Here is a 26,176-nt window from a genome sequence, read left to right on the forward strand (position 1 = left end):
AGATTGTGGTTGGGATATGTTTATTATTTAGGAGTTGTACGTGGAGTTATAATCATATACTATTTCGGTGAAATGAAATAAAACACTCGATGCATATGTATATTATAAATAAAGTTATATGTGGATAGCTTCTCATTCTTTCATTTGAAATAGTTTCGGGTGCTTTTAACATTATATTTTATTGGTTACATTTAGTTGATACATGTAAAAAGAAAGAATAAAACTGAATACTTTATGGCATAAATGTCAGAAACTATGTCAAAATCAATGTCATTTACATAACTAATTCGCAAATAAGCCCATAAAAATATACATCTTTTGCAAAAAAAAAAAAAAGATAAAAACATTACTTGTTGTATGAAATCTTGAAGGCGACACAAAACAATACAACTAAACCGAAAAATGTTAAACCGGAGATCGTGCCATCTTTAGATCCACCAAACACACAAAAGTGCTCCTCTTACTAATCTCCGGACGATGAAGATTCTCGTCGCCGTTAAGCGTGTCGTCGACTACGCCGTCAAGATCCGTGTCAAACCCGACAAGGTACAAATCAAAAAACCCCCCTCTCTAAACATCTCCGTAGTCCATCCACTGAGTCACTGTTAAAATTCGATTCCTTTATAGACCGGCGTAGATACCCAGAATGTCAAGATGTCGATGAACCCATTCTGCGAGATCGCGCTCGAGGAAGCCCTTCGAATCAAAGAAGCTGGGTTCGCCAAAGAGGTCGTCGCAGTGAGCATCGGACCTCCACAGTGCGTCGACACGCTTCGCACTGGTCTAGCCATGGGCGCTGATCGAGGAATCCATGTCGAGGCCAATTCTAGCTTCCTCCCTTTGACGATCGCTAAGATCTTGAAGAGTCTCGCTGATGTCGAGAATCCTGGGTTGATTTTCCTCGGGAAACAGGTTCGTTTAGCTCCCATTTGCTTCGTTCGTATGTAAAGTTTTGAACTTTATCGAGATTTTTCAGTCTTCAGAAGCCGAAAGATTTGGACTTTGATCGTTTAGGTTGATGAACATTGATCTTTTAAGAGACAACATTGTTGGGTTTTTTGTAATTTTTATTGTTTTGTAACGTTTAGGCAATAGATGATGACTGCAATCAAACAGGACAAATGGTTGCAGCTTTGCTTGGTTGGCCTCAAGCAACTTTTGCATCTAAGGTGGTAATAAGTGATTTATACAAGTTGTTATAATTATTTTGTTCATTTCGTATCTTTGTTTAGTAGGTTGTATTGGATAAGGATAAGCAATTTGCAACTGTGGATAGAGAAGTAGATGGAGGTCTTGAAACCCTTAGTGTAGATTTACCCGCTGTGATCACGTAAGTTCTACTTTATTTACATGATTGTGTCGTGATCTCTCTTTGGGGTTGAGGTTTGAATATATTAGATGCGAGAACTCTTATTGTAGCAACTTTGATGTTGTAATGCAGAACTGATTTGAGGCTGAACCAACCAAGATATGCAACACTCCCCAACATAATGAAGGCGAAATCGAAGCCGATTAAGAAAATGACGTTGGAGGATCTGAAAGTAGACATTAAATCTGATATAGAGATCGTGGAAGTCACGGAGCCTCCAAAGAGGAAATCTGGAGTTATCGTTTCTTCGGTGGATGAGTTGATAGATAAGCTCAAAAATGAAGCTCATGTAGTTTGAAGAAACAAAATCTTATATATGTATTCATCCTAATCTGCTACACGCACACTTGGTCATTTCATCTTTAGTTACATTGCTATTTCAGGAATGAAGTAGAAAGTAAATAAATAAAGAATCTACAAAACAGTTTATTTGGTAAGGTACTTAAAGCATCTTCTGTTTATTACATTCTTTCTTCTGTGTTGATGGGGTGTTTTGGAGACGTTAGATGCAAAATACACAATTTCCTTATACTGCAGAACTGATATGAGCTTGAACCAACGAACGTAATTAAGACCGAAGAGCAGATCACTCACCTATTAAACAACAATAAAACATAGAAAAATTGACTTGTAATAAAATATTATGGGTTTTGGTCCTCTACTCCGAGTGGACTTCCTGCTTGTTCTCCTCTTGACACTACGCGGTCTTCTTGCACCCCATCATTACCTCAAACCGAAGAAGATTCTCTCCTCTCCGTTAACAAATCTACGAGCGAGCTTGATCAAGAGAAACAAAAAGAGAGAGATGGGTTTCTTCTTGTTTCTTGGAAGAGTTTTCTTCGCTTCTCTCATCATCGTCTCTGCTTGGCAAATGTAAGTTTTATTGGTCTTGTTGTTTCTTCAAAGGAAATTGCTTCGTGACTAGATCTAATTTATGGACTTGAGAACCCCTTGTAGTTGTAGGCTCTTTCGAGTTAGTCTGAAGCTGATTTTCGTTGCATTTCGCATTTAAGTATTATGCTTTGAGCCTAATGTGTCTTAGTGAAGACTTCCTTTACAGATGTCTCCAAGAATTCAATGTGACTTTTTTCTTCTAGTTTTGAGTTTTTTTTTTGTTATAGCTCTTTGTTCATGTATATGCTTATGGAGTTGGCCTTTGTTTTTTTTTTTTTTTTTTAACTCAGCTTATGGGGTTGGCCATCCTATAAAATATGTGTGGTTTTATCATTCCATTGTATAGTGATTTGGTGAGAAACACCATTAGCTGTAACCATACATGAAAATAAAATATTTTCGTACTATTCATTATTACAGTTTTTAATTCGCTGACTTGGCAGCCTCATATTTTATGAAGCTACTCAAATATTATTTACTGAACTTAAACTAGGCATCTTTGTGGTTATAATAGGTTCAGTGGCTTTGGAGTTGATGGTGGTCCTGCAGCTAAAGAGTTGGCTCTAAAGCTTAATCTGGCCAATGCAAATCTATACTCTAGATTATGGGTAACTTTTTCTAATATAGAGGTAAACGACCTTGTCATAATGCTCTTCTATCTTGTGCTCTAGGTATATCTCTATCATTCTACATGCATCTTTCTTTGACCTTGGTATTGAATCTTTAAAGGTGAGACAAGCCAGTGTTACTATTGTTTCCATGATAGCTATCGGAGGCGTAATCTTTGTTATCAAAAAACTCTTTGGTGCTTATCTGGTTAGACTTCCTTCTTGTTCATCCCATGTTTATAAGAAATGGATTCAAAGCTTGATGACACATGTTTTAACTTTAAAGTCTCAACTTTTTCTTTAGGCTGTTTACTTTACGATTGTCAGTCCTATTCTGTATGATATCTACAACAACGGACCTGAGGATCGTTATTTCTCTCCTTTCTGGATAGAGCTCTTCAAGGTTTGTTCAGAACTTTTTTAGTTATCATTATCTCAAGTTCCTAGCTAGGATGAAAAGAACGCTGCTTTACAGCTTCAGATCTTTCGGTCTTACAAAGCCGAGATCATGCAGTCTATGAGAATGGACGAATGATTTGATAATAAAATCTCATTCCGTTTGTTATAATGTATTGCAGAATGTCGCAAGTTTTGGAGCAATGTATATTTATTATTTGAATGAATAACTCGACACCCTCCAAAAGGAATCTGAAGAAACAGAACTCCGGTTAGGGGAGCCTCCAAAGAGGAAATCTAGAGTTATTGTTTCTTTAGCGGATTAGCTGACGATACATAATCTCAAAGACAAAGCTCATGTAGTTTGAAAAAAGTTACTTTATATTTTATTATCACAATCTGCTACACACATAAATCATTTCTTTTTCTTCTTTAAGAAAGAAACATTGTTGTTTCATCAAGTGAAACAAAATAAATAAATTGTTTAAAACATACTATTGTCTTTGTTACACTGTTTTAGGAGCAAAAGCACACACAATGACACAAATATCTTATTATCATTCCTCCAAGACGGACAAGTCTTTATTTCATATTCTAAATTTAGACAAATGTGATTTTCCATTGAAGCCACCCGCAAGGTATCCTGCAGTGTACTCTGGTATGGTCGTATCTCTGTACTTAACAGGGTTTTCATCAGACAGAAGCTCTTTGATCGGTTCGTAAACCGTGGAATTTGGAAACAGGTTCGAGCTAAAGAAGCACGCAACTGAAATCCTCGGACCATCTCTGTTGCCCGTACCCTATGCTCCACACTCGAGAACTTGTCGTTAGTTATCAGCTGCAAAACAAAACGTCTCATATTTTCTCAATAAAGAGATTTTTTTTAGTTAAAAATAATGCATCAATTGAGGGCTTGCTTACCTGCGTGAAATCACCGGTGTTAACGACAAGAGCTCCATGAATAGGAGTTACATCGACCCAATAATCTTTATGAAGAACTTGAAGACCACCAATTTGGTCTTGAAGAAGAAGTGTAAGAAAAGAGTTATCGGTGTGCTTACTTATGCCCAATGTTAGGTCAGGTTGTGGGCAAGGTGGGAAGTAATGGCAAAGCATAAACAAGCCCTTAAGACAATCTATCTTCTTAAGGATCTCAGAGTTCAAACCTAAAGCTTCTGAGAGAAGTTGGAAGAGCAAAGCTCCAAAGTCCATTACATGCTTCTAGTATTCCATCACAGCATCCTTTAAACTAGATTCACTTATTCAAAATCAAAACACTCTGACAAAAAAGGAAAAAAAAAAACAGAAGCATTTGGGCTAAACACATTCATAGGTGATTACTTATTCACTTTTTTTTCTTTTAATTCAAGATTTACAAACAATATACTAATTTATAATATTGTTACCGTGATAAATTTAGCTAATATATTTCAATATCTTTAATATATACTTCACTCTGATTTTTAACTTCAAAGAGTTGTCTTCGAGAAAGATGTATTTGTAACTTGTAAGAGGAAAAATCAACAAGGTTGAAAAAAAATCAAGAAGATTCAAAGCATCAATCCTCAAAAAAAAACCTCAAAAATCCACTTATAATTGAGGCTATAAAATTAAATTTTAATTACAATTAGTAAATAAAATTTAAAAGGAAAATGACCTAGCTAGCAAGCTTGACAAAGTCAAGTTCAAAATCAACTCATGAAAATAAAACAAGACTCACAAACTGACAATTTTAATGCATTACAAGAAATCAGTTAAATCAACAAAAATAAATGCCAGTAGTAACAATCATTGGGATTACATAACGATGTGTCTAACAGACTTGAGGTATAAACAAAAGAAGAAACAAAACTAAGTTCTTATCAATACACACTACTTTATTTTTGCACTTTTCTGTTTTACTTTTATATACAAATGTATCCAAGGGGAATAGAAGATCCGAGGAACTTCAGTTATGTTTCACTCCTACATTCGTCGAGAAAGAAGTTGGGAGGTCAAATTTTCCTGATTTTTATGTCATGAGTTTTTGTTTTCCGGATTTAAATAGAGCCGAGACCGAGAGGATGATGATGAAGAAGAAAATCAGTTAAAGACAAGACAGAAGTGAAGGTGAGTTTCTGAGGGACCCGTTTAATGTGTTTGAAAAGCCGTGACGGTAACACGTTGAAACAAGAGATATCATCGTAGCTGTAACATGTTGAACGAGCTGGTTCGAGAGTGATGTGTTGTTGTTTTGTGTACCTTGAAAGAAGAAGATTTAAAAACAATAATGGAGATGCGGGGTATCGATCCCCGTACCTCTCGCATGCTAAGCGAGCGCTCTACCATCTGAGCTACATCCCCAATTGTTAATCTATTTCACATTGACTTCTATATCTAAAATAATTAGGAAAAAATCAAACTGGGTCAACCACCAAACTTTTTGGTTTCTTAAAAACATTTACTATACCGACAAAATCGTACATGTAATGTAATGAATTTTATAGTCTCCCTATTGGTTTGTTTGTCGGGAAAAAGTAAAAACACCGATTAATTAGATCTGGAGAAGGCAGTTTTTGGTTGGGAGTTAACGTAAATAAAATCCAAAATACAGTTTTAAATATAAAATAAAATAAATAAACTCAAAAACCAGGAACTATTAGACCATCCGCATTAGCGGTTTAAGAGAGGTTCGTGGGCTCGAAATCTTAGGCCCGTTGGTTTAAAAAAAAAAGAAAAATTCGATAAGTTTGATGAAACGGGCCTTGCGCATGAACCCGTAAGGGGCGGATGTTGCCACGCGGCGTACGCTGGTTGGTCAAGCGTTCCGCGTTGACGAGGAGGAAAGTCGGGCCACGTCTTGTTTCTTCTCATTTTCCCCTTTCTCTGAAAAACTAGGGTTTCACCGTGAGAGGCGACTTATCGTGCGACGACGATTCCCGGCGTTTTTCTCGACGTAATCGACGACGTCCTCTTCTCTCCATCAGCGTAGGTGAGTTCCTTGTAGGTTTATAGCTTTATTGGGTCGATTTTGGGGTGGGAAGCAATTATTCGATTTTGTAAATTTTTTGGGGGTTTCGAGTTAGGGATCTAAATCGTCATATGGGTTTCGATCAAGGGTTGTAGATCGTGATTGTTTTTTGTTTTTGGGTTATTTTTGCAGAGATTTGAAATCCAATTACGGTTTCGTTTTATGGGTGAGTGATGGGTTTATAAATTGAGTGATTGGTTTCGTTTTATGGGTTAAATGGAGTGATAGGTTTATGGTTGCAGATCGTGATAGTGGTTTACGAGTAATTATTTAACAAAATCTTGATTTATTTGACAGATGGATCCGGAAGAAGATAGAAGACATTCAAAGAAGCAACATGAACACATCAACATGTTAAGTTTCGTGGCGGATTCTGAGTACGGTATTCCTAAAAGGTGTCCGTGTGGTGGGAGACTCATAAACGAGGTGCGCGGGGAGGAGGACTACGACACTCTTCCTGGGAAGCGGTTCTTCACCTGCAGAAACTACGAGGTAAAGTCTCCTCTGTTTATCATAATCTCATCAATCTTTATGTTCTATATTGTAAGTTGTATATCTGATGATTCTTGATGTTAAAACCAAGGCTGATGGGCTCCATTATCGTCAGCCTTGGGTGATAGGTGTGCAGGAGGAGCTCGAGAGGCTAACTAAACGGGTGGAAGAGGCTGAGGAGGTGATGCTGGGGGTGTCCACTCTTAGTAAACGGTTTGAGAGACTTGAGGTTAGTAAAACATTTTGAGCTCTTTCATCGCTTTTAATTTTTTTCCTTGTATTTGTATTACAGTTACTAACACAAATCTCCTACACTTTTGCCATGTCCAGGAACAGGTTAATTCACTCAATGAGGCTGTCTATGACCTCACTGTGCAGGTCCATTCCCTCGAGAAGGTCTGCTTCGATTGACAATGAAAGGTTAGAGTCAGCTAAACTATATCTAGGGTAATTGTTATCTGTGGATTGAAGTAGACGTAGGAGTAGAAGTAGAACAAAAGTATAACTATTTGTAGAACTAGAAGTAGACATAAACTAAACTAGTACGAGAACTAGAAGTACAAGTAGATATTAATTGTTGGTTGGTTGGTTGCTGTGATTAATGTTGAATTGTACTTAGGTTGGTAGAGATAGTTTAATTTTCTCTCTTTTGAAACGGAAAATACCCTGTATTTTCGCCTGATTTGATGTCTATTGACTGCTCATTACTATGTAGTAGTTCTGTAATGAATTTTGGTTGGTATTGTTAGTTAAATTTTATCTCTTTCCACACGTAAAAACTTGTTTAAAAACATAGTAACTCCACCCTAAAAATTTACAGATACATCTTAACACAAAACCAAAACAAAAACCGGTAACCCTCAAACCAAAACCAGAACACAAAACCCTCAAACATGGAACCTTTTTCCCTTCACGGTCCCGGGTTTGTTAACCTATTAGCTTCGCAGAGCAGTAGTCCAATAGACGTTGACTCTGCTGAGGCTGCAGTTAACTCACCCGGGTTAGTTAAACCACCGGAAAGGAGAAAGTGGACAACCAAAGAAGACCTTGTACTGATCAGTGCTTGGTTAAACACCAGCAAAGATCCGATAGTTAGTAATGAACAGAAGTTAGGGACTTTTTGGAAGAGAATTGAGGCGTATTTCAATTCTAGTCCTCAGCTCATTGGCTCCCTTCCTCGAGAGTGGGGTCAATGTAAGCAGAGGTGGGGAAGGGTGAATGCAGAGGTCTGCAGGTTTGTGGGTTCCCATGAAACGGCTCTGAAGGAGCAATCGAGTGGGCAAAGTGAAAATGATGTCATGAAGACTGCGCATGACATCTATTTCAATGACTACCATCTCAAGTTTGCGCTTGAACATTGCTGGAGGGAACTCCGGTTTGATCAGAAGTGGAGGTCACACTCTCAGCCGAAGGAGAAAAGGAAGGAAGGTGGTGCGGAGGCGGTGCGTGAGGAGGAAGAGGTTAGGCCTCCTGGTGTTAAGGCTAGCAAAGCTGCTAAACGCAAGAAGCCAAATGAAGCAGCTTATGATCATATACATACCATCCTAGCTGAGAAAAATACCATTTCCAGACAAAAGATCCTTGATCGTTTGCTAGCCAAAAACATAGACACACTTTCTGATAATGAAGTGGCTCTCAAGAATAAACTCATCTCTGAAATGCTTTGATGTCTATTGTGTGTATTTTCTTGCTTTGCTTGAGTAGTTGATGTGTATTTCCTTGCTTTGCTTTACTGATTATGTTAGCTTTTCTTCTGCAGGTCACGGGTTGGAGGTGACAGTGTTGCAGGTCACGGGTTGGAAGTTTAGGTTGTTGCAGGTCACGGGTTATGTTTCTTTCTACACTGCAGGTCAATCATGTACTATGTCTATGTATTTTGCTATTGTTGTAACTCTGAACTTGGTTCACGGATGTACTGAACTTGATTCACGGATGTACTATGTTGTAACTCTATGTCTCTCTATTTAAATGATGTCTCTACTCTCTGCTTTTTAATCAAAGTGATCTTATATTTCTTCTCTTGCTATTGTTTCTCTTCTGTGTGTTGCTCTTGTTTGTCTTGTTTATTTCAAAGTGATCTTCTATTTCTTCTCTTGCTCACGGATGTACAACATACAACAAACTACAACAACTAAATTCAAACAACAAAAACCTACAACAAACTACAACGTAAAGGCCAATGACCTGGCTTGTGGCAATGGAAGCAATCACCAGTTCGCATGGCTAACCAAGGAGTGAAGTCCGTGACCAACAAACACACATACAAGAGCAACTACCTTCAACAACAAACAAGAGCAACTACCTTCAAGATTGGTAAGAAAATATGGTTGTAGAATAAAATATGGATGAAGAAAAAATTGGATTCTTTAAAAAAAATGGTTTACGAAAATTAGAAAGAATTTTAGTTAAAATATAATATGATTGAAGTTAAAAATTGGATGCTTAAAAAAATATGGTTGTAGAAAATTATAAAGATTTTTAGTTAAAATATAATATGATTGAAGTACAAAAATAGGATTCTTAAAAAAAAATGGTTTATGAAAATTAGAAAGAATTTTAGTTAAAATAAAATAGGATTGAAGTTAAAAATTGGATTCTTAAAAAAAATGGTTTATGATAATTAGAAAGATTTTTAGTTAAAATAAAATAGGATTCTTAAAATAAAATATTAAATTACAAATCCCCTTTTGTCATGTTAGGAAGAAAACATCAACAATGTCATCCTCATCAAGTGATGAAGTTGATGAAGCTATAGAAGAAATGGTCGACGAAGTAGTTGATAATTACATCGACTCAATAGTTGAGGTCCAAGGTAAGAAGCCAAAAAGACGTGCTTATATCGACAGAGATCGGGAACAAGGACACAATCAACTATGGAACGATTATTTCAAAGAAAATCCTACATACCCACCGGAAATGTTTAGGAGGCGTTTTCGAATGAACAAGCCATTGTTCCTTCGCATTGTCGAACGTATAAGTAATGAAGTTCCATACTTTCAGCAAAGACGAAATGCTCACGGGAGGAACGGGCTATCTGCACTTCAAAAGTGTACGGCAGCTATACGTATGCTGGCATATGGTCAATCGGGAGATACATATGACGAATATCTCCGACTCGGTGACAGTACATCACGTTTGTGTTTGGCAAATTTCACGGATGCAATAATAGAATTGTTTGGAAATGAGTATCTACGAAAACCTACAGCCGAGGATCTTCAACGCTTACTCGATGTTGGAGAGGTACGGGGGTTTCCGGGGATGATAGGCAGCATCGACTGCATGCATTGGGAGTGGAAAAACTGCCCAACGGCTTGGAAAGGTCAGTTCACACGTGGTTCAGGAAAGCCGACAATTGTCTTAGAAGCCGTGGCATCACAAGATCTTTGGATATGGCACGCATTTTTCGGCTTACCAGGTACCCTCAACGATATCAATGTTCTTGATCGGTCCCCTGTTTTTGATGACATCTTACATGGTCGAGCACCAAAAGTTAAGTTCAAGGTCAACAACCACACTTATCGTATGGCCTACTATCTTACTGACGGAATTTATCCAAACTGGTCAACATTTATCCAATCCATCCCACTTCCTCAAGGTCCTAAAGCCGAGAAATTTGCAGAAAAGCAAGAATCCGCCAGAAAAGATGTCGAACGGGCTTTTGGAGTATTGCAATCGAGGTTTGCAATTGTTAAAAACCCAGCTCTCCAATGGGACAAGGAGAAGATAGGAAAGATCATGAGAACTTGTGTCATATTGCACAATATGATAGTAGAGAACGAACGACACGGATACGCTCAAATTGATACTTCTGAGTTCGAGTCCGGAGAATCAAGCAGAACTTCGAGGGTGACAAGGAGAGAAAGCATTCATGTCGGTGATATGTTAGGCATGCGCAGAGAAGTTCGAGATCCAGAGAAGCATGCTCGTTTGAAAGCTGATTTGATGGAAAATATATGGCAAAAGTTCGGTGATGAAGATGAATAAATAAGTTATGTATGTTAGAAAAATTTCTCTTTTATGTAATGTACTTTTAATGTATTGAATAAAATGTTTTCATAATTTTAATAATATGTTTTAATATTTTATTCATCTTTTCTGAATATTTTAAATTTTTTTAAAAAAAATTAATATTATTATTTTATTCCTATGAACTCCTTCATCGGGTTCACTAATGCAGAAAACAGCATATCCAAGTTCATAACTGTTCATGGGCCCACGAAAAAATAATAAAAAATGTTGGTGAACCCCAAAGAGGGGTTCACCAATGCTCATGCTCTTACTTTTCGCCGAAGAAGAAGATTCCCTCTCTAACCTACGTCGATAAATCTACGAGGGAGCTTGACCTTAAGCAACAGAGAGAGAGAGAGAGATGGGTTTCTTCTCGTTTCTTGGAAGAGTGCTCTTCGCTTCTCTCTTCATCCTCTCCGCTTGGCAAATGTAAGTTTTATCATTTATCCTCTGTTCTCGCGTTGCTCTGTGTTGGTTAGATCTAATCTGGAATTGAAAGGCTTTGTATGCTTTTTCGAAATCGAATACTTATCTGAATAAAACCATCTTATGTTTCGATCTGGATCTCATATTATAATTGATTTGTACATGGAGCTTGAATACATTTTATCAAATATTAGTTGAATCTCAGGTCTTGGTGACTTATTGATATGTTTTCTTTGTGTACTTTTGTTAGGTTCAATGACTTTGGAGTTGATGGTGGTCCTGCAGCTACAGAGCTGGCTCCAAAGCTTCATCTGGCCAAGTCACATCTATCTTCTAGATTAGGTGTAACTTTGCCTAACGTAGAGGTATTTATGATGTTTTTTTTCTCTCTTTTGCTCTATGTGTGTTTTTTGTTATAACGTGGAGAATGATTTGTATTTAGGTAAAACAAGTCGTTGCTGCTATAGTTGCGTTGAAAGGAGTTGGAGGCTTACTCTTTGTTATCGGAAACATCTTCGGTGCTTATCTTCTGGTTAGGTTTCCTCTCTTTCATCACGTACATGTTCACAAATAAGTGATTCAAGACTTTCTACCCTTTGTGTATCTCATTTATTCTGTTTCTCCTAGGCTTTCTACCTTGTGGTTGTCAGTCCTATTCTGTATGATTTCTACAACTACGGACCTGAGGAGCGTCATTTCTCTCCATTGTTGACTGAGTTCTTGCAGGTCTGTCCTGGATTGTTTTTCCACTTGTCTTAATTTCAAGAATCTGGACAAATGATTAAGATATAAATTCAACACTCCTTTTGTTATTGCAGAGCGTTGCACTCTTTGGAGCATTACTCTTCTTTATTGGAATGAAGAACTCAACACCCACTAAGAGGAATCTGAAGAGGACTCCTAAGCCCAAAGCTGCTTAGTATCTCTTTTTTTTTATAACTTTTGTTCGGACAAAATCGTTTCTTAGCACTTTGGTTTTCTTTTTGTTGTGTGATTCTTAGATTGGCTCATGATATCATATTAGTATCTTTTACTTGATTTGATTATTGGGAATTCTTGGAGTTTTCATTTGCCAAAACTTGAACCATGCTGCATGCAGCAATGGAGAACGATTACAAGATCTTGCAAATTCAAATCAACTAAAGTAATGGCATATAAATTAACAAATAATGTAGCTCGAGTAATGGCATATAAAGAACTGGCATGGCTTTTAGTCTCTTGGTAGATTTGAATGGTTAGAGATATTCCTGTTGAGTGGAGAAGAGAAGCTGAGATGATGTTGAAAGCCTATGCATCGATTCTAACTCTTCGTTATCATATTTCTATCTTTTCGATTGCAGGGGATATCATGGTGAACCCAGCTCTTTTCAAACGTTTACATCGGCAAGAATGTATGTTACTAATGTGAAAATGAAAATGATTTGGAAGTTGTATATTCATTTGTGATAAAAAGAACACATTTACTTTGTTAATGATGTGATCAAAGTAAGACAATTCCCATTTCGAACGTTAAAAAAAAACTGTGAAATTATAAAAAGAACTAGAATATTGTTGTTTACTAATGTGAAAATGGAAATCATGTGGCATCTGTGATAAAAAGAACACATTTACTTTGTTAATAATATGATCAAAGTAAGACTATTTCCATTTCGAACGTTTAAAAGAAAAAAATTGTGAACTTATAAAAAGAACTAGAATATCGTTGGTTATGTTAGTTTTGTCCCACATCGTGAGTACGAGAGAGAAGAGGCAGAGAAGTGCTTTTATATATATGAGATGGGCCTGGACACTGAAAAATTAAAAAGGGTCGGATGGCTATTTATGCCACGCTCAGCCTAAGATTAAAAGGGTGAGTGCTGTATGGCACAATCAAGACATATGGCCGACATTATTTCTGGAAACCCCCTTAGGGTTGGCTCGCTCGGCCGACCCTCCAATTCTTTTTATTACAAATTGTTGGAATTTTTTTTTTACTTGGAGCGCTATTGACGAACTTATATACGTTTTCAAATTACTTTGAATTTAATATTATTTTTTGCATCTTTAAGCAGAAACACCTAATACATATTTGAGTTGGATTAAATAAAGTTTAATTTTTGTTTTGATATGCTTATCATTACAAAATATAAAGTTAAACTAGATTTTGACCCGCGCTTAAAAAGCGCGAGTTTTTGAATTATAAACAAAGTTAAAAATGAATTAATATTTTGAGGCTGTACATTATTATTATGTTGCAAAATTCTATTATATCGAAGAATAGTTTTTTAAAAAAATTATATAATTTATGTATTAGTTTATTTGAGATTTGTATATACATTATTATGTAACTTTTTCTTAGGCCTGTGCATTTTACCGAAGCTGAAAAATCAAACCAAAACCGACCCAAAATACATATGCAGTTGAGGTCCGAGTCCATGACAAAGTACCTATCCATTATTTTTTTGGACATGCGGGTCTATGTTTGAGTTCGGATCCTATCCGAGACCAGATCGGATATGTACAGTACCAGAAATATTTTGTGTATATTAGGTATTTTTGGATATTTCGGATATGTTTTGGCTACAAATAAGGTCTTTGGTTATAGTTTGGGGTTCAAGGTAAAATTAAAAAAAATTTAAAATAAATTTTGGGTCGGTAAAGTTTTGGCTATTTTTGTTTTCTTCGGTTAGATTACGGGTAAAATTTTGTATCTTTTGGGTAATTGAATATTTTAAGGTATTTGTTTGGCTTTTCGAGTATTTTTTTGTGTGTTATGTATTTTTTCAATGTTTTCGAGTACTTCGAGTCTTTTTGGGTCTAAAATACCTGAACCAATTTAGACATGTTATGTTTCCAAAAATTATATTTTTTACAGATATTTGAATTATGAACCCGAACCAAGCCACACCTGAAAGGAACCGACCCTAATCCGAAAAAAAAGAATTTCAAATAGTTAGTTATGTTCAAATGTTTAGGACCGAAGCATCCGGATCCGAAGACCCGATTGCCCATGTTTACTCTCTCTTATTATATTTTATCTGCATTTCATAAGAGTAAAATTTGTTGTGTTGGTGAGATTTAAGATTTTTTTATTGATTTTTGGCTAGTTTAATAGGATATATTTGTAGGATTTTTAATAGCTTTTAAACTTATCTTAAATATCAAATTCTATTATAAATACTTCTTATACAATTTTAATTAAAGTAATATATAATTTTATTTTTAACAGATAGTTTGCTAAAGTTTTTTTTTATCAAATTTGGTTTTGTAAATATTTAAAACTATATAATGTTAAATGACATGGTATAATATGATGTATAATATATGCCAACTCATTTTAATAATTGATATCTAAATGTTATAGGTCCATTATTGAACATAAGGTATGGTGTATAACGTTATTGTATAACAACCATAACGATAGATGATACAATTTTTGTTTTGGAGAATAAATGTATCACATGAATGAGGTGAATAATTTTTTATTTTTTTGGATCCGGTTTTAGTATCTACAAAAGCATAATCATTTTTAGCAATATAGATAAGTGATTAAAAATTTAGTATCTAGAAAAGTATATTCGTTTTTAAAAATATTAATCACGTGAGTTTAGTCAAATTTAGCATAATATCTAAACTAATTATATTTCCAAAATCATGTATCATACTAATTCAAAATTCTAGTCCGTGACACCTTAATAAGTCATCATATAAATCTTAATAGATTAGTTTAAGGATTTATCACTAAAATATTGGTCTATAGATTGAGTTATAGGGTTTGGTTTAGGATAATTAGCCATATGGACGAAAAATATCTTAATGTGTCCATGTACTTATGATATATGAAATACATGGTTACGTAAATATGTTGATGCTCTTATAAATTGATGAAAGAGATCTAGATTGGCAAATACATCATACATGACTACGTAGAAATTTACTGGGTGAAAACGGTCACATTTTTATTATGAGATTAATGAGAAAGGTTTAGAGATTGGTCCCGTTTCTAAATATATGGTATAATGTAATGTTTTTAATTTACCGAATGATGTTGTATAATAAATAAGGGGATTGACTAATCCACTAAATTTGATATGTATCTCATGTTACTTTGTATTCTTAATAAAATATTAGGTAAGACCAGAAAATAATTAGCTAATTTATAGGTCAAAAAACCTTATTTAAATAGATTTTTTAAGACTCATTCTCTTTTAATAGTATAGATAGAAGAAATAATAGGTATACCAATATACTATTAGTTAAATGAAAGGGTGTAGTAACCTTGTTTAAGTAGATTTTTCAATATTGCTTCTCTTTTAATAGAATAGATGGACTTAATGAAAGCATAATACGGCATAATAATACATACTTAAGTAGTAATATACTTAATTGAAATAATTGGCGTGTGTATAGACACAGACATGACCATAATTAGCGATCTACCATAATGGTGACCAAAATAATTTTGTTTCCAATTTTATCCTTCTAGCCTATAATCAACTCCTAAAGTAATAATATACTTTAATGAAATAATTAGAGTGTATAGACACAAACATGATTATAATTAGCCATCTACCATAATGGTGACCAAAATAATTTCGTTTCCAATTTTATTCTTCTAGCCTATAATCAACTCCTAAAGTAATAATATACTTTAATGAAATAATTAGAGTGTATAGACACAAACATGATTATAATTAGCGATTTACCATAATGGTAACAAAAATAATTTTGTTTCCAATTTTATCCCTCTAGCCTATAACTTAACTCATATGCACTTTTTTTTAAGTGTCAGTCTAGGGAATTAACAAATCATATCTTTATCCAACAAATAAACCAATTGATTGAACTCTTCTATTTTTTTTCTGAAAAAACGCAAACATTAGGCAAATAAATCATATTAGTAATTTGAATTTGGTATCAACTGATTTTAAAATATAATATTTAAATCTTCACTTTTAAAACTGTTAAGAACCTATAATAAAGTTTAACGTGTTACATTGATGGAGAACTGATAATCAATTACTACATCCAATATATTTTATGTTCTGATGGAAACAACATGAGAATTAACAGCCAATATATATGTTACTGTGTAAAACAAAATATTATATCTATGTTAATATGTATGTTTATTATACGTGTTACATGAAAAGTAACAATTAATACATATGTTAACAACTTGTTTTTTAAATGATATATCGAATATTAACAACCTAGAGTAACGATTATTGCATGTTAACTTTGATGTTTTACTCGTTAATTTAAATTTTACTAACTAACTTATCTATTACAAGATAAATAATATATTAGATTAATAACTAATACTAAATTATAAAGATTGTTATTATGTTATTGATTTGTTTAACACGTTACAAAAACACTTAACTTGATAATCAAATAAGTATCTTAACAAATACTCCCTCTCTTCCTAAATAATCTATATTTTAGAATTTTCACACTTATTAAGAAAACACTTAAAATTTTGATAATAAATGTATGATTTTCTGTGTTTAGCTATTTTCTATGATTTTTAACCAATCAAAATTCAGTAAACACAATTAATGTTTTTGAAATTTACAATTTTCCATTATTACGTACATTGAAAATGTAAAATATGGATCTTTTAAAAACAAAATATTTTTCTAAAACATAGATCATTTAGAAACGGAGGGAGTACTATATAATGTTAAAGAAATTTAGTACCTTTACCACATTTCTATAAATATATGATAATACATGTGTTCTAACTATGATTCACAACAAACTCAAACATAAGAAAATTACTGACCTTCACCATGAGTGGAATCATTGTCATGAAATTCTGGTTTTATCTAGATTTGGTGTTTAATCATCTTTGGATTTCACTGAATTTTAAGAAAATTAACATCTAAAATTTTGTGTATTATGAAAAAATGAAGAATCAATAAAAATATTTGAGAGAGTGATAAAGTGAATAGGGAAAAGAAATAAAAATTAAAGAAACGATGAGAAGAAAAAAAACGAAAGAGAGAAAGATTAGAAAAAAAAAGAACGGAGATGAGATAAAATGAGTGGAGCAAAAGGGAGAAGCGTCAAGAGAGAAAATAAAAAACTTAGAGGGGCTCGGCGGTTGGCCGGCGCGTGAGCGTCCGTGCCGCCGCCGGAGCTAGTGTTTCCTTCAGATAAAATAACCAGGATCCGGTCTTCTCCTCGTTTCTTGCCGGTTCCCGCCTGTCCGAGCTCTGGTTTGCCACCAACCGCTTCGGTGCTGGCCCTGGAGTAACGACGCGGTGGCTGAATAGAAGACGCGGAGAAGACCTTAGTTGTCGGAATATTATCTCCGGGAGGCGGAGGCTATCGCAGATCCGTCGTCGCCGGTCTTTTGTCTCCGTGGCGGGGAAGCTCCTTCAGGTCCGCCGTCATCGGATCTAGTCTCCGGGGGGTGAAGGCTTCTTCAACCTTGCGTCGCCGGCTTGTGGCCCTTAATCTTTAGGGTTTAGTTTCCTTCCTTTTTCTTCGGTCGGGTTTTTTTGTTTGTGTCTGGGTATTGGTGTGTTCGTCGGAGGAGATGGTTGAGCTCCGGCGGAAAGAATGAGGATGCATGTGATTCCTCTGGCGGGTCCCGGTGGTTAATGATGATGGAGAAGCTCTCGCTACGGCGATTGAGCCTTTCCGGCTTGAGTGGCCCAATGTTGGGTGAAAGTAAAGAGGAACGGAGCGATGGTGCTCCGGATTGGCCGTGTGGTCCGGTGGTTGGATCCCCGGCGCCGACGAGTCGTGGTGGTTTTGGCTCTGGCCTTGTGACACGTGTTCCCTCGCGGAGGAGGATGGTGACACGTGTACAAGCGGCCAAAAGTGGGATGAGTTCGGCGGCCGTTTGCATTTCCGCGTGTGCACTAGGGTTTTCTTGAGATGGGCCCGTAGGTCTTTGCCCATTAGAGAAAATTTGGGTGACCCTTTAGTTGTTGGGCTTTTGTTGTAATATTGTACTGGGCTTGGCCCGTGTCTTTCATAATATTAAATACCTTTGATGGGAAAAAAAAAAGATAAAATGAGTGGAGCTGAAGCCATTCAGCTGGCAACCTATAACCTCGAACGCCTCTCTCTTCGCCTGACATGTCAGTGTACAGAACTGGAGCTTTCAACATCACACCGAAATATAATAGTCTCCTCATGTGCAAAATGGTATGAGCCAGACCCTTAGTGTCAATCGATATGTAGTTCACTAATATGAGTCTCATTTGTGTATATACAGCTAATTGTCTCTACTTCAATATATATATAATATTTTTATATATATAATTGTTAATTTAACATGGATTGTTAATTTATGAATAACTCTTTTGAATGTCCTTTTGGGATATTATGTCTACTTAATTTGGAATCAGTTTTTATTTTGTGTGTTTTCATAATAGTGAGTTTCGAGGACAGCTGTCACATCCGTCTTTTACTTGACAAAGATGACATATAAATCACATTGTCTTTACCTGAAAAGATAATTAAAAGATCAATGTGGTAAGGATTGAATAAAAAATCTTATAAAACCGTATTAAAACAAATAGAAACTCTTTAAACAGAGTTATCAAGTCTTTAAGAAAATAACATAATGAAAATCCAGTAATCCAAAAACACAACACCACACTGAGAACTATTCTTGTATTTCTTCAAACTCACCTGAAAAGAAAAAACAACACCACACAAGACAATAAGTCCATTAAGCCTATGTTCCTATAAAGCCATGTGCCCATATGGTTAAACACCATCACTAGACAACATGTCCATTCAGATTATGCTACTGCTCAGGCTTTGTGCCCATTAAGTTAAATGGACCCGGTCCTTCCTATGGCCATTCGCCCTAGGAAGGATTTTCCTTCTCTTCTTGATAATTTCACTAATTATCTTGCTAGATTCAGTGGTCCAAACTACGAGTAGTCCTTTTAAAACCTTCTGAACTAGACAGATGATTACATCGTTGTCTGGCAAAAAAAATGGTTTAGCTCTTGTGGCAGGCGGATGAGACATACTTAAAACTTAGAGAGAAGTCAAAGTATGTATATTGTCTTTGTGCTTTGTATTCGAACCCTTTAGCCAAAATTTCCACCTATATTTTGATTTTGTTGATAATGTATAACTCACTAGCCTCAAACAGATGATAAGTGGCTGAATGAGCAAGAAGTATATAGTTAAATGAAGCCACCTTTAGGATAAACAAAAAGTGCAAATTCTATCGTTTTTAACGTGTACTCTTGGTAAAAATGTAAAATTAAAATCTCAGTATGATAGTATCAAAGGAAAAAAAAAAGAAATATAATTAGTATGCACCAGCCGGAATTTGAATCCGGGTCTGGGGTAGTAATTAAGCGAATCAAAGTACCCGAGTTGCTATCAAATGACTTGTGTCCAGCTTATTTTTTGCCTAGCTGTCCAATTAAGAAACATGGTTTGTTTTGTCGGTAACTCCTACTAGAGTATTAAAAATAGAGTGACAATCATTCTCAATTCAGTCTGAACCACAGTGTTTTTGGATAATACGAAGATTATCTTTTTTGAGATTCAACTAATTAATCCAAAAATAAATATGGAATTTTTATATGAAAAATCTTTAGTCATTCATACGCAAAATAGATGTGTATTAGTTTACTTTGGATCCTTACTGATGTATCTATTTTCTACTTTTGTTTTGATAGTTCTCATTATTTTTAGAACTTTTTGCCTAGAAGGCTTAATAATCAAAGATAAAGAACTGCCATGTATTCCATAATTCTGTAACATTTTTATATCTTTGATATATTTTAGAAGTATCATAACGCGTTTCAATCCCTATACACGTTTCCTTTTTGTAAATCAATCCTAGTGATTTTTTTGTAGTAAAAAAAGTAGTCTGTCTTAAATTCATATTTGGACTTGTACCGATGAAATTGCTATAAAACGTTGGACTATTACAAGACAAACACAAAAGGAATGTTTATAAATAAAAAACAAATACGACTGATTTCAAACCACTCCCTTGCCTTTTAATTGTCATCTTTTCGTAACTATGCGGACTAATTGAAGAGTTTAGTTGAGGTTTATTTGGATTCCAGCTATTTGGATTAATCTGAGGATTGACTTATTTAGGTTTTATGTGATTTCTAATCAAATCTTTCGTTATGTCTATTGCTTTCATGCTCGTAATTTTTTATACGAGTATTGTAAACAAACCTAGTAGAGGCGAAAGTAAATATTGTTTTTTTTCGGTAAATAGGTAAATATTTGGTTTGCTAACAAGAAGACTGAAGATAACAAGTAACAAATTTTTTTTTTTGTGATTAGTGATTTACTAGAGAATTATATGGAGTACCATAATTCATTGAACACTGATAGTCTTATTCACCTGGAAGTGTTGCAATGGTCACTTCTGTTGTATTAGGCAAACTGATTTTGGGATGCGGTCCAGGTGTTCTAATCTAATGTGTCGCCTTTTAACTGGCTACACACCCTCGCTCGAGCTGAGTCCGATCTGGCTAATCACATTGCTAATGCTATCACATTGCTTTGCTTCTTGGAATTAGCTATATAAACTTGCTACTATTGGCATGTTAATAATCTATCATAGGATACGTTATATAATCTTGCTAATAATATTTGCATGTGAGGAAAACAACCATATACGGTAATAGTTACGAAAAGAAATCGTTAAAACTGATATATACATTTTTGGATACTGTACATTAATATACCATGATAGGAAAAGCCAAATCATGTCTACCAAACATAAAAATACAACACCAAAAGTATAATTATCTCTATATATAAAAAACCATCTTTATATGTACCCAACACATTTGACTGCTCTTTCATCTTTAAACTTGCCTCAAGATCCTAGCTTTAGGGTTTCAACATTTCTTCAGAAATATCTCTCTACCGATTGAAGCAACATATGCAAAATATGGAGTGTGATAGATCATCGTCGTCCACATCAACAGAAACCGGGGCCGTTCTTCATCATCTTACTTCATCGTCCACCGTGACGAGACGAATGTACGAGTGCACTTTCTGCAAAAGAGGTTTCACGAACGCACAAGCTTTGGGTGGTCACATGAACATCCATAGACGTGACCGTCTCAACAAGGTGGCCAAGCAGCAAAACGACGCTGACGTAGCACTCTCCAGTGCTCGAAGATGTTTCCACGTGGCATCATCTGATCGTGGAGGCTACGAGCAAGTTGAATCCGTCGTGTTGAGGGCGACCACGAACTTGAGCTTACGAATCGGTTCGATGGTTACAAGGAGTGAAAACGTGGTCGTTGAAGGAGATGAAATCGATTTGGAGCTACGTCTTGGCTTATGAGATCATCAACCACTACATCAATATTTATGTAATACCTTTTTGGATTATTATATGGTTTCCGGGGTTGATATATGTATATGTAAGCTTGGGAGCATATGAGGAGTTCATTATATGTCAAGGTAAGATAGTTTTGGGCGTTATCTAGTTAGAGGATGTTTATTGCATGTTTCTTAGATTGGGGTTATTAACGTAGTATCTTAATATAAGATACGATCTCTTAGCTTTTTATTATATTTCTTATTTAAAAGATGTCTATTAGTGTTTTTAGTTAAAAACTAAAAGACTGTATCTTATATTACGCTAATTAAAAATACTAATCTAAGAGACCTGCAATAAACATGCTCTTATGCATGTTTTGTGATCAATCATTGAGATATACTACATCTTTAATCTTTAAATTGTATGTCACAAATATTAGTTTCGCTGAAAAAGATCAGATCTATCCCACAACAAAATGATCGAACTATATACTACAAATACCAGCGTAGTGATTTTTGTCTTTTGATATAAAACTCTTTGCTACGGAAAAATATAAACAAAAACTTATCATATTATTAATTGAGAACAAGATTAGGTGAAAATGTAACATATCTAAGATGACATATATGATGAGTCAAATATGATTTAATTCCATATAACAGCCGGCTACAGAAACTTGCTTACATGGTTTATACAAGATTAGCTTAACTAGACTAGTTTTAATTATCACAAGTTCAATATCGGTTCATTTTAAATCATGTTGTTCTCCTAATCAAAACTTGCTAGATTATTATGCTTTCGAATTCTTGTTTGAAATCATATTATAAATTTTGATAAATATTCTAAACATATTCATAGTATTTGGTATTATTTAGGGTTTATGCTACATTTATGGTTTGGATATAAAGTTTTAATTCGAACTAATTCAGTTGTTTTTCAAATTTTATATTATCACAATTTCTTAATACTATAATTTACTATTATATTATATATTTAGGGTTAAAGTTTGAAAAACATGCAGGGTTTAATTTTTAGGGTATAGGGTTTGCTTTCAAACTAAAGTATGATACACGATATATTTTGTTGTATGATTAAAATATTTTTACAATAGTAATATTTGATTGATTGATAACTACGTTAAATGTGATATTTGATTTTTATATTGTTTTTAAGAATTACACTTCCTATAGTTTCTGATTACCGAAATAATCGCACCCATACGAGATATCCTCTTTGTAAAGGAGAATATGCCAAACATATACCATAATTTTGTTTAACCATTAATTTAAATATAACACATGTTATGTTAAGTAAAATAATCAAATTTAAAAGAATTTCTTTAAACATGGTAGTACATATGTATGAGACTATTCTAATGACGCTTTGGTTAATCAGTCAAATACTCATTTTATTTTCCGTCTACTTTTTTCATAATGTGTTAATGTTTCTTCATGATATTAGAAAATACTAATCCATGCTATTTTTTTAAATAAATTAAGGGTACAAGATTGCATGTATTTATTGAGAATAAAGTTTTGCAGAAACATAAGCAACTTTTAAATGAAGGGCAAGCTTTATCAATCAACACAATCAGTCTAAAAGGATATGGTGGTGAATTCAGGATATGCAAGTACATTTTCATACAAATTATCTATCATAAGAACAATTAATACCAAAGCTTTGACGGACTTTCTGATTTTGTAGCAAAAATATTTTTTGTCAACGTAGCAAAAAGATTATTTCACCGATTATGTTAAGATGTTAGATGGGTTGACAAAAAAAAATGTTAAGATGTTAGATGGCAAGTACGAAAGAAACATACATATAGTTAAAAATATGATTGTATATTTATTCATTACAACAAAATAATGATTTCAAAGTTTGACATTTATATTATTTTTATCGGTTATAATTTGACATAGGAAAAATACTTAACCAATAGACAGAAAAATCATGTCTGATAATGAAATATTTTAATATATAAAAATATACATAAATGTTTCATAATTCCAGAAGATAAATAAAACTATCTACTATAAAATTATACTCAAAATTCTAAGAGATTTTTTTACATTCAGCTTACTCTTACAACAAAAAACTTTTATTCCTATGCGTTGTATCACTGTTATTTGATCAATATAACTTATTTTCTCTTATCCTCTGTAGTATTACTAAAAATTGACTTTATTCTACTCTAATAATATTTTTACATTACATTTATGTAACTCCCTTAGGTGTTTGTTTTCAGTTTTATATACGTAGATATTTATTTTAGATCATTAGTAGTATACATTTTTTAAAATTAATCATATATTTAAATGTATATATAACTATTTCAGATAAATAATTTAATAGTTTATAGGTTGTAGTTACACAATTCTTTAAAATCGTCATATGTATTTGTTGCTTTTTATTATAGATTTATCTTATTGTATTTGTATGTAGTTATTAAACAAATTAATATATGCATGAAACAACATATTTGAAAATTATTTTGTATTTAATTTAGGGAAATTGTCACAAATACCACATTCATAGTACCAGTTTTCATGTTTACACTAACCATTTTTACCTTTACTTTTAATGAAGGATAATATCCTGAGGGTTAAATAATCTAGACTTAGGGTTTAGAGTTGAGGGCTGGAGTAGGATTTTTGGAATGTGGAATTTATGATTTTAATAAATATATAAATACTTAAAAAATATATAAAAAAATTAAAAAAAATAGTTTCAAACATAATTTTGGTTTTTCAAAAAGAAATTTGAAAAAAAAATTCGAAAAAAAATTCAAAAAAAAAATTTATAAAAAAGTTCGAATTTGAAAAAGTATAATTCGAAAACATAAAAAAAAATTATTTTTTTCTTTTTTTATTTTTTTTATTTTTTTTTCTTTTTCATTTAAATAATGATTTATTATATATATAAATAATAAGGGCATAAGAGTCTTTTACCACTTAATGAAGAAGATATTTTTGAAAATGTCTCATTAGTGATGGTAAAAATGAAAAATAGTACCATGAAACTGGTAAACATGTCATTTCCTCTTTAATTTATGCTAAATTCTAACCCGCTTTTAAAAACTTGATTTCTTTTTAGATTTTTTTTACTTTTATTCATTTTAGATAATATATTATTATATATAGAAATTTTTTAATTTTATACATGTATTATAAATTTTGCTAATGTTAAGTTGTTCTATCATCGTTATCATATTTTTAACAGGAATATTTTATATTTATGAAAGAAAAAATTATAAAATTTTCAGTTTAATATAAATTTATCATTTTAGTTCAGTATAATAATTTTATTTTAACAAGGTTGATTATGACTATAAAATAGATAAAAGGAAATAATTTTTTATTTTATAAATGATAACTGAATATATTAATGTATAATAATACTTAAAAACTAATTACGAAGTCTTGTTAAAATAATTACTTATAATTTTTGAAAATTAAGATCTTGTTAAAAAAAATTCAAACAGATTTATTAAAATTTTAAAATATATATTTTTATATTCAAAATAAAAAAAATATTAAAAGATATTATGATTACAGTAGTTCAAAGATTCTATGTGTTATTAGTTTTAGTAAAATACATTTAATAAAATTTCTAAAGAATAGTCCAAATTAAAAAATCATACATGAAAAAAATCATAAATTATATTTTAATAGAATAGATTAGATTTTAAGCCGCACGTACGTGCAAATATATGTTTAGTTTTAAAATAATATTTGAACAATAAAATAAATTATAAAGAAATATATAATATCAATTTTAAATAAATTATATTATTTTGAAACTTTTTTTTGAATTTCTTTTTTTTTTGATGAAATTGTACTAATCATATATTAATAATTTATTTTGTTAATTTATTTAAAAATGCATTACCATATTAATAGCTTAATTGTAACATTAGTTTTACATGAATTATTATAATTTTTATTAATTTTTGTTTAACAATTTCTTAATTTTTGTTTAAAAATTTATTAATTTGTTAAAAAAAAAAATTTATTCTCGAATGTTTTTATGTGACCATATTAAATTATTTAATATTATATTTTAGAATATTATTTTATTTTAGTATATTATATTTCAGTTTGGTGTTCTTAGTTTTATTACAAAAATCAAACATAAAAACTTACAACCAATAAATTATTATTTATTTTGTTTAAAAAAGTTAATTTGATAATTTCAAAAATAATTGTGGTGTATTATTTAATTTTAAAATTAATTACTTAAATATGTATATATATATATATATAATTTGGTATATATATAATTTGGTAGATTAAATATGATAAACAATAAGAAAATAGCATAAAGGAAGTATATTTGGCTTTTCTTAGGAATGTTATTGTTTAGATATATATTGCTTATTTTGTTTGTTAGAAAAATATCATATATGAGTAAATTTAAAATATTCAGTTAAATTTATAATTAATGATCTAACATTGATTTTTGTTTGGTAAATAAAAAATAAAACTCTAAATTAATAGATTATATAAATATATATATATATATATATATATATATATATGGTGTAAATATTAAGATGGTTAGATATTTCATTAAGTTGAAGACAAACATAATAATTAGTATTCGTAGTAATACCAAATTATTTTACAATTTTACGTTATAACATTTCAAATAGATATTGATATTGTAAATGGGTGGCTCACTAGCCTCACTGATTCAGACTGAAC

General features: G+C 32.8%; 7 protein-coding genes and 2 non-coding genes across 12 annotated transcripts; 7 read left to right on the forward strand and 2 right to left on the reverse strand.

The window, feature by feature from the left end:
- The first annotated feature begins 312 nt into the window (after window positions 1–312).
- LOC106439135 (electron transfer flavoprotein subunit beta, mitochondrial) lies at window positions 313–1,807 on the forward strand. 2 transcript variants are annotated; one of them, XM_013880508.3, is made up of 5 exons: window positions 313–546; window positions 628–912; window positions 1,089–1,169; window positions 1,236–1,330; window positions 1,442–1,807. In XM_013880508.3, the coding sequence occupies exons 1-5, from the start codon at window positions 478–480 to the stop codon at window positions 1,665–1,667; spliced, it is 756 nt and encodes a 251-aa protein (XP_013735962.2). In that variant the 5' UTR covers window positions 313–477; the 3' UTR covers window positions 1,668–1,807. The 2 variants fall into 2 exon arrangements, with proteins under 2 accessions (XP_013735962.2, XP_022548417.2); XM_022692696.2 differs by lacking the exon at window positions 1,089–1,169.
- Window positions 1,808–1,965: 158 nt separating this feature from the next.
- LOC106443957 lies at window positions 1,966–3,759 on the forward strand. 2 transcript variants are annotated; one of them, XR_007316296.1, is made up of 3 exons: window positions 1,966–2,242; window positions 2,778–3,274; window positions 3,450–3,759. XR_007316296.1 is itself a non-coding variant. In XM_048739989.1 (2 exons), exons 1-2 carry the CDS (start codon window positions 2,013–2,015, stop codon window positions 2,932–2,934), a joined length of 387 nt encoding a protein of 128 aa, XP_048595946.1. In that variant the 5' UTR covers window positions 1,966–2,012; the 3' UTR covers window positions 2,935–3,759. The 2 variants fall into 2 exon arrangements, 1 of the variants encoding a protein (XP_048595946.1); XM_048739989.1 differs by having other exon boundaries at window positions 2,778–3,759.
- Window positions 3,760–3,854: 95 nt separating this feature from the next.
- On the reverse strand, window positions 3,855–4,479 carry LOC106439136 (1-aminocyclopropane-1-carboxylate oxidase homolog 9-like). Its single transcript, XM_022691969.2, has 2 exons — window positions 4,189–4,479; window positions 3,855–4,067 (listed from the first exon to the last, which is right to left on the reverse strand). The coding sequence occupies exons 1-2, from the start codon at window positions 4,477–4,479 to the stop codon at window positions 3,855–3,857; spliced, it is 504 nt and encodes a 167-aa protein (XP_022547690.2).
- Window positions 4,480–5,537: 1,058 nt separating this feature from the next.
- On the reverse strand, window positions 5,538–5,610 carry TRNAA-AGC. The gene has a single exon. It is a non-coding gene; the product is annotated as a tRNA-Ala (tRNA).
- Window positions 5,611–5,906: 296 nt separating this feature from the next.
- LOC125577893 (glutathione S-transferase T3-like) lies at window positions 5,907–8,791 on the forward strand. Of its 2 annotated transcripts, XM_048739992.1 has the most exons (5): window positions 5,907–6,238; window positions 6,575–6,769; window positions 6,861–6,998; window positions 7,100–7,189; window positions 8,529–8,791. In XM_048739992.1, the coding sequence occupies exons 2-4, from the start codon at window positions 6,575–6,577 to the stop codon at window positions 7,178–7,180; spliced, it is 414 nt and encodes a 137-aa protein (XP_048595949.1). In that variant the 5' UTR covers window positions 5,907–6,238; the 3' UTR covers window positions 7,181–7,189; window positions 8,529–8,791. The 2 variants fall into 2 exon arrangements, with proteins under 2 accessions (XP_048595949.1, XP_048595948.1); XM_048739991.1 differs by having other exon boundaries at window positions 7,100–8,791.
- A 540-nt stretch (window positions 8,792–9,331) lies between these two features.
- LOC125577894 (putative nuclease HARBI1) lies at window positions 9,332–10,877 on the forward strand. Its single transcript, XM_048739993.1, has one exon. The coding sequence runs from the start codon at window positions 9,485–9,487 to the stop codon at window positions 10,751–10,753; it is 1,269 nt and encodes a 422-aa protein (XP_048595950.1). The 5' UTR covers window positions 9,332–9,484; the 3' UTR covers window positions 10,754–10,877.
- A 146-nt stretch (window positions 10,878–11,023) lies between these two features.
- Window positions 11,024–12,241, forward strand: LOC106439137. Its single transcript, XM_048739996.1, has 5 exons — window positions 11,024–11,206; window positions 11,454–11,568; window positions 11,646–11,735; window positions 11,831–11,929; window positions 12,022–12,241. The coding sequence occupies exons 1-5, from the start codon at window positions 11,139–11,141 to the stop codon at window positions 12,121–12,123; spliced, it is 474 nt and encodes a 157-aa protein (XP_048595953.1). The 5' UTR covers window positions 11,024–11,138; the 3' UTR covers window positions 12,124–12,241.
- A 761-nt stretch (window positions 12,242–13,002) lies between these two features.
- On the forward strand, window positions 13,003–13,139 carry LOC125578824. Its single transcript, XR_007316905.1, has one exon. It is a non-coding gene; the product is annotated as a U11 spliceosomal RNA (small nuclear RNA).
- Window positions 13,140–20,819: 7,680 nt separating this feature from the next.
- Window positions 20,820–21,716, forward strand: LOC106439134 (transcriptional regulator TAC1-like). Its single transcript, XM_013880507.3, has one exon. It carries the CDS (start codon window positions 21,081–21,083, stop codon window positions 21,489–21,491), a length of 411 nt encoding a protein of 136 aa, XP_013735961.2. The 5' UTR covers window positions 20,820–21,080; the 3' UTR covers window positions 21,492–21,716.
- Window positions 21,717–26,176: the final 4,460 nt, after the last annotated feature.

The sequence above is a fragment of the Brassica napus genome, chromosome A9, assembly GCF_020379485.1.
Source record: "Brassica napus cultivar Da-Ae chromosome A9, Da-Ae, whole genome shotgun sequence".
NCBI classification, from domain to species: Eukaryota; Viridiplantae; Streptophyta; class Magnoliopsida; order Brassicales; family Brassicaceae; genus Brassica; species Brassica napus.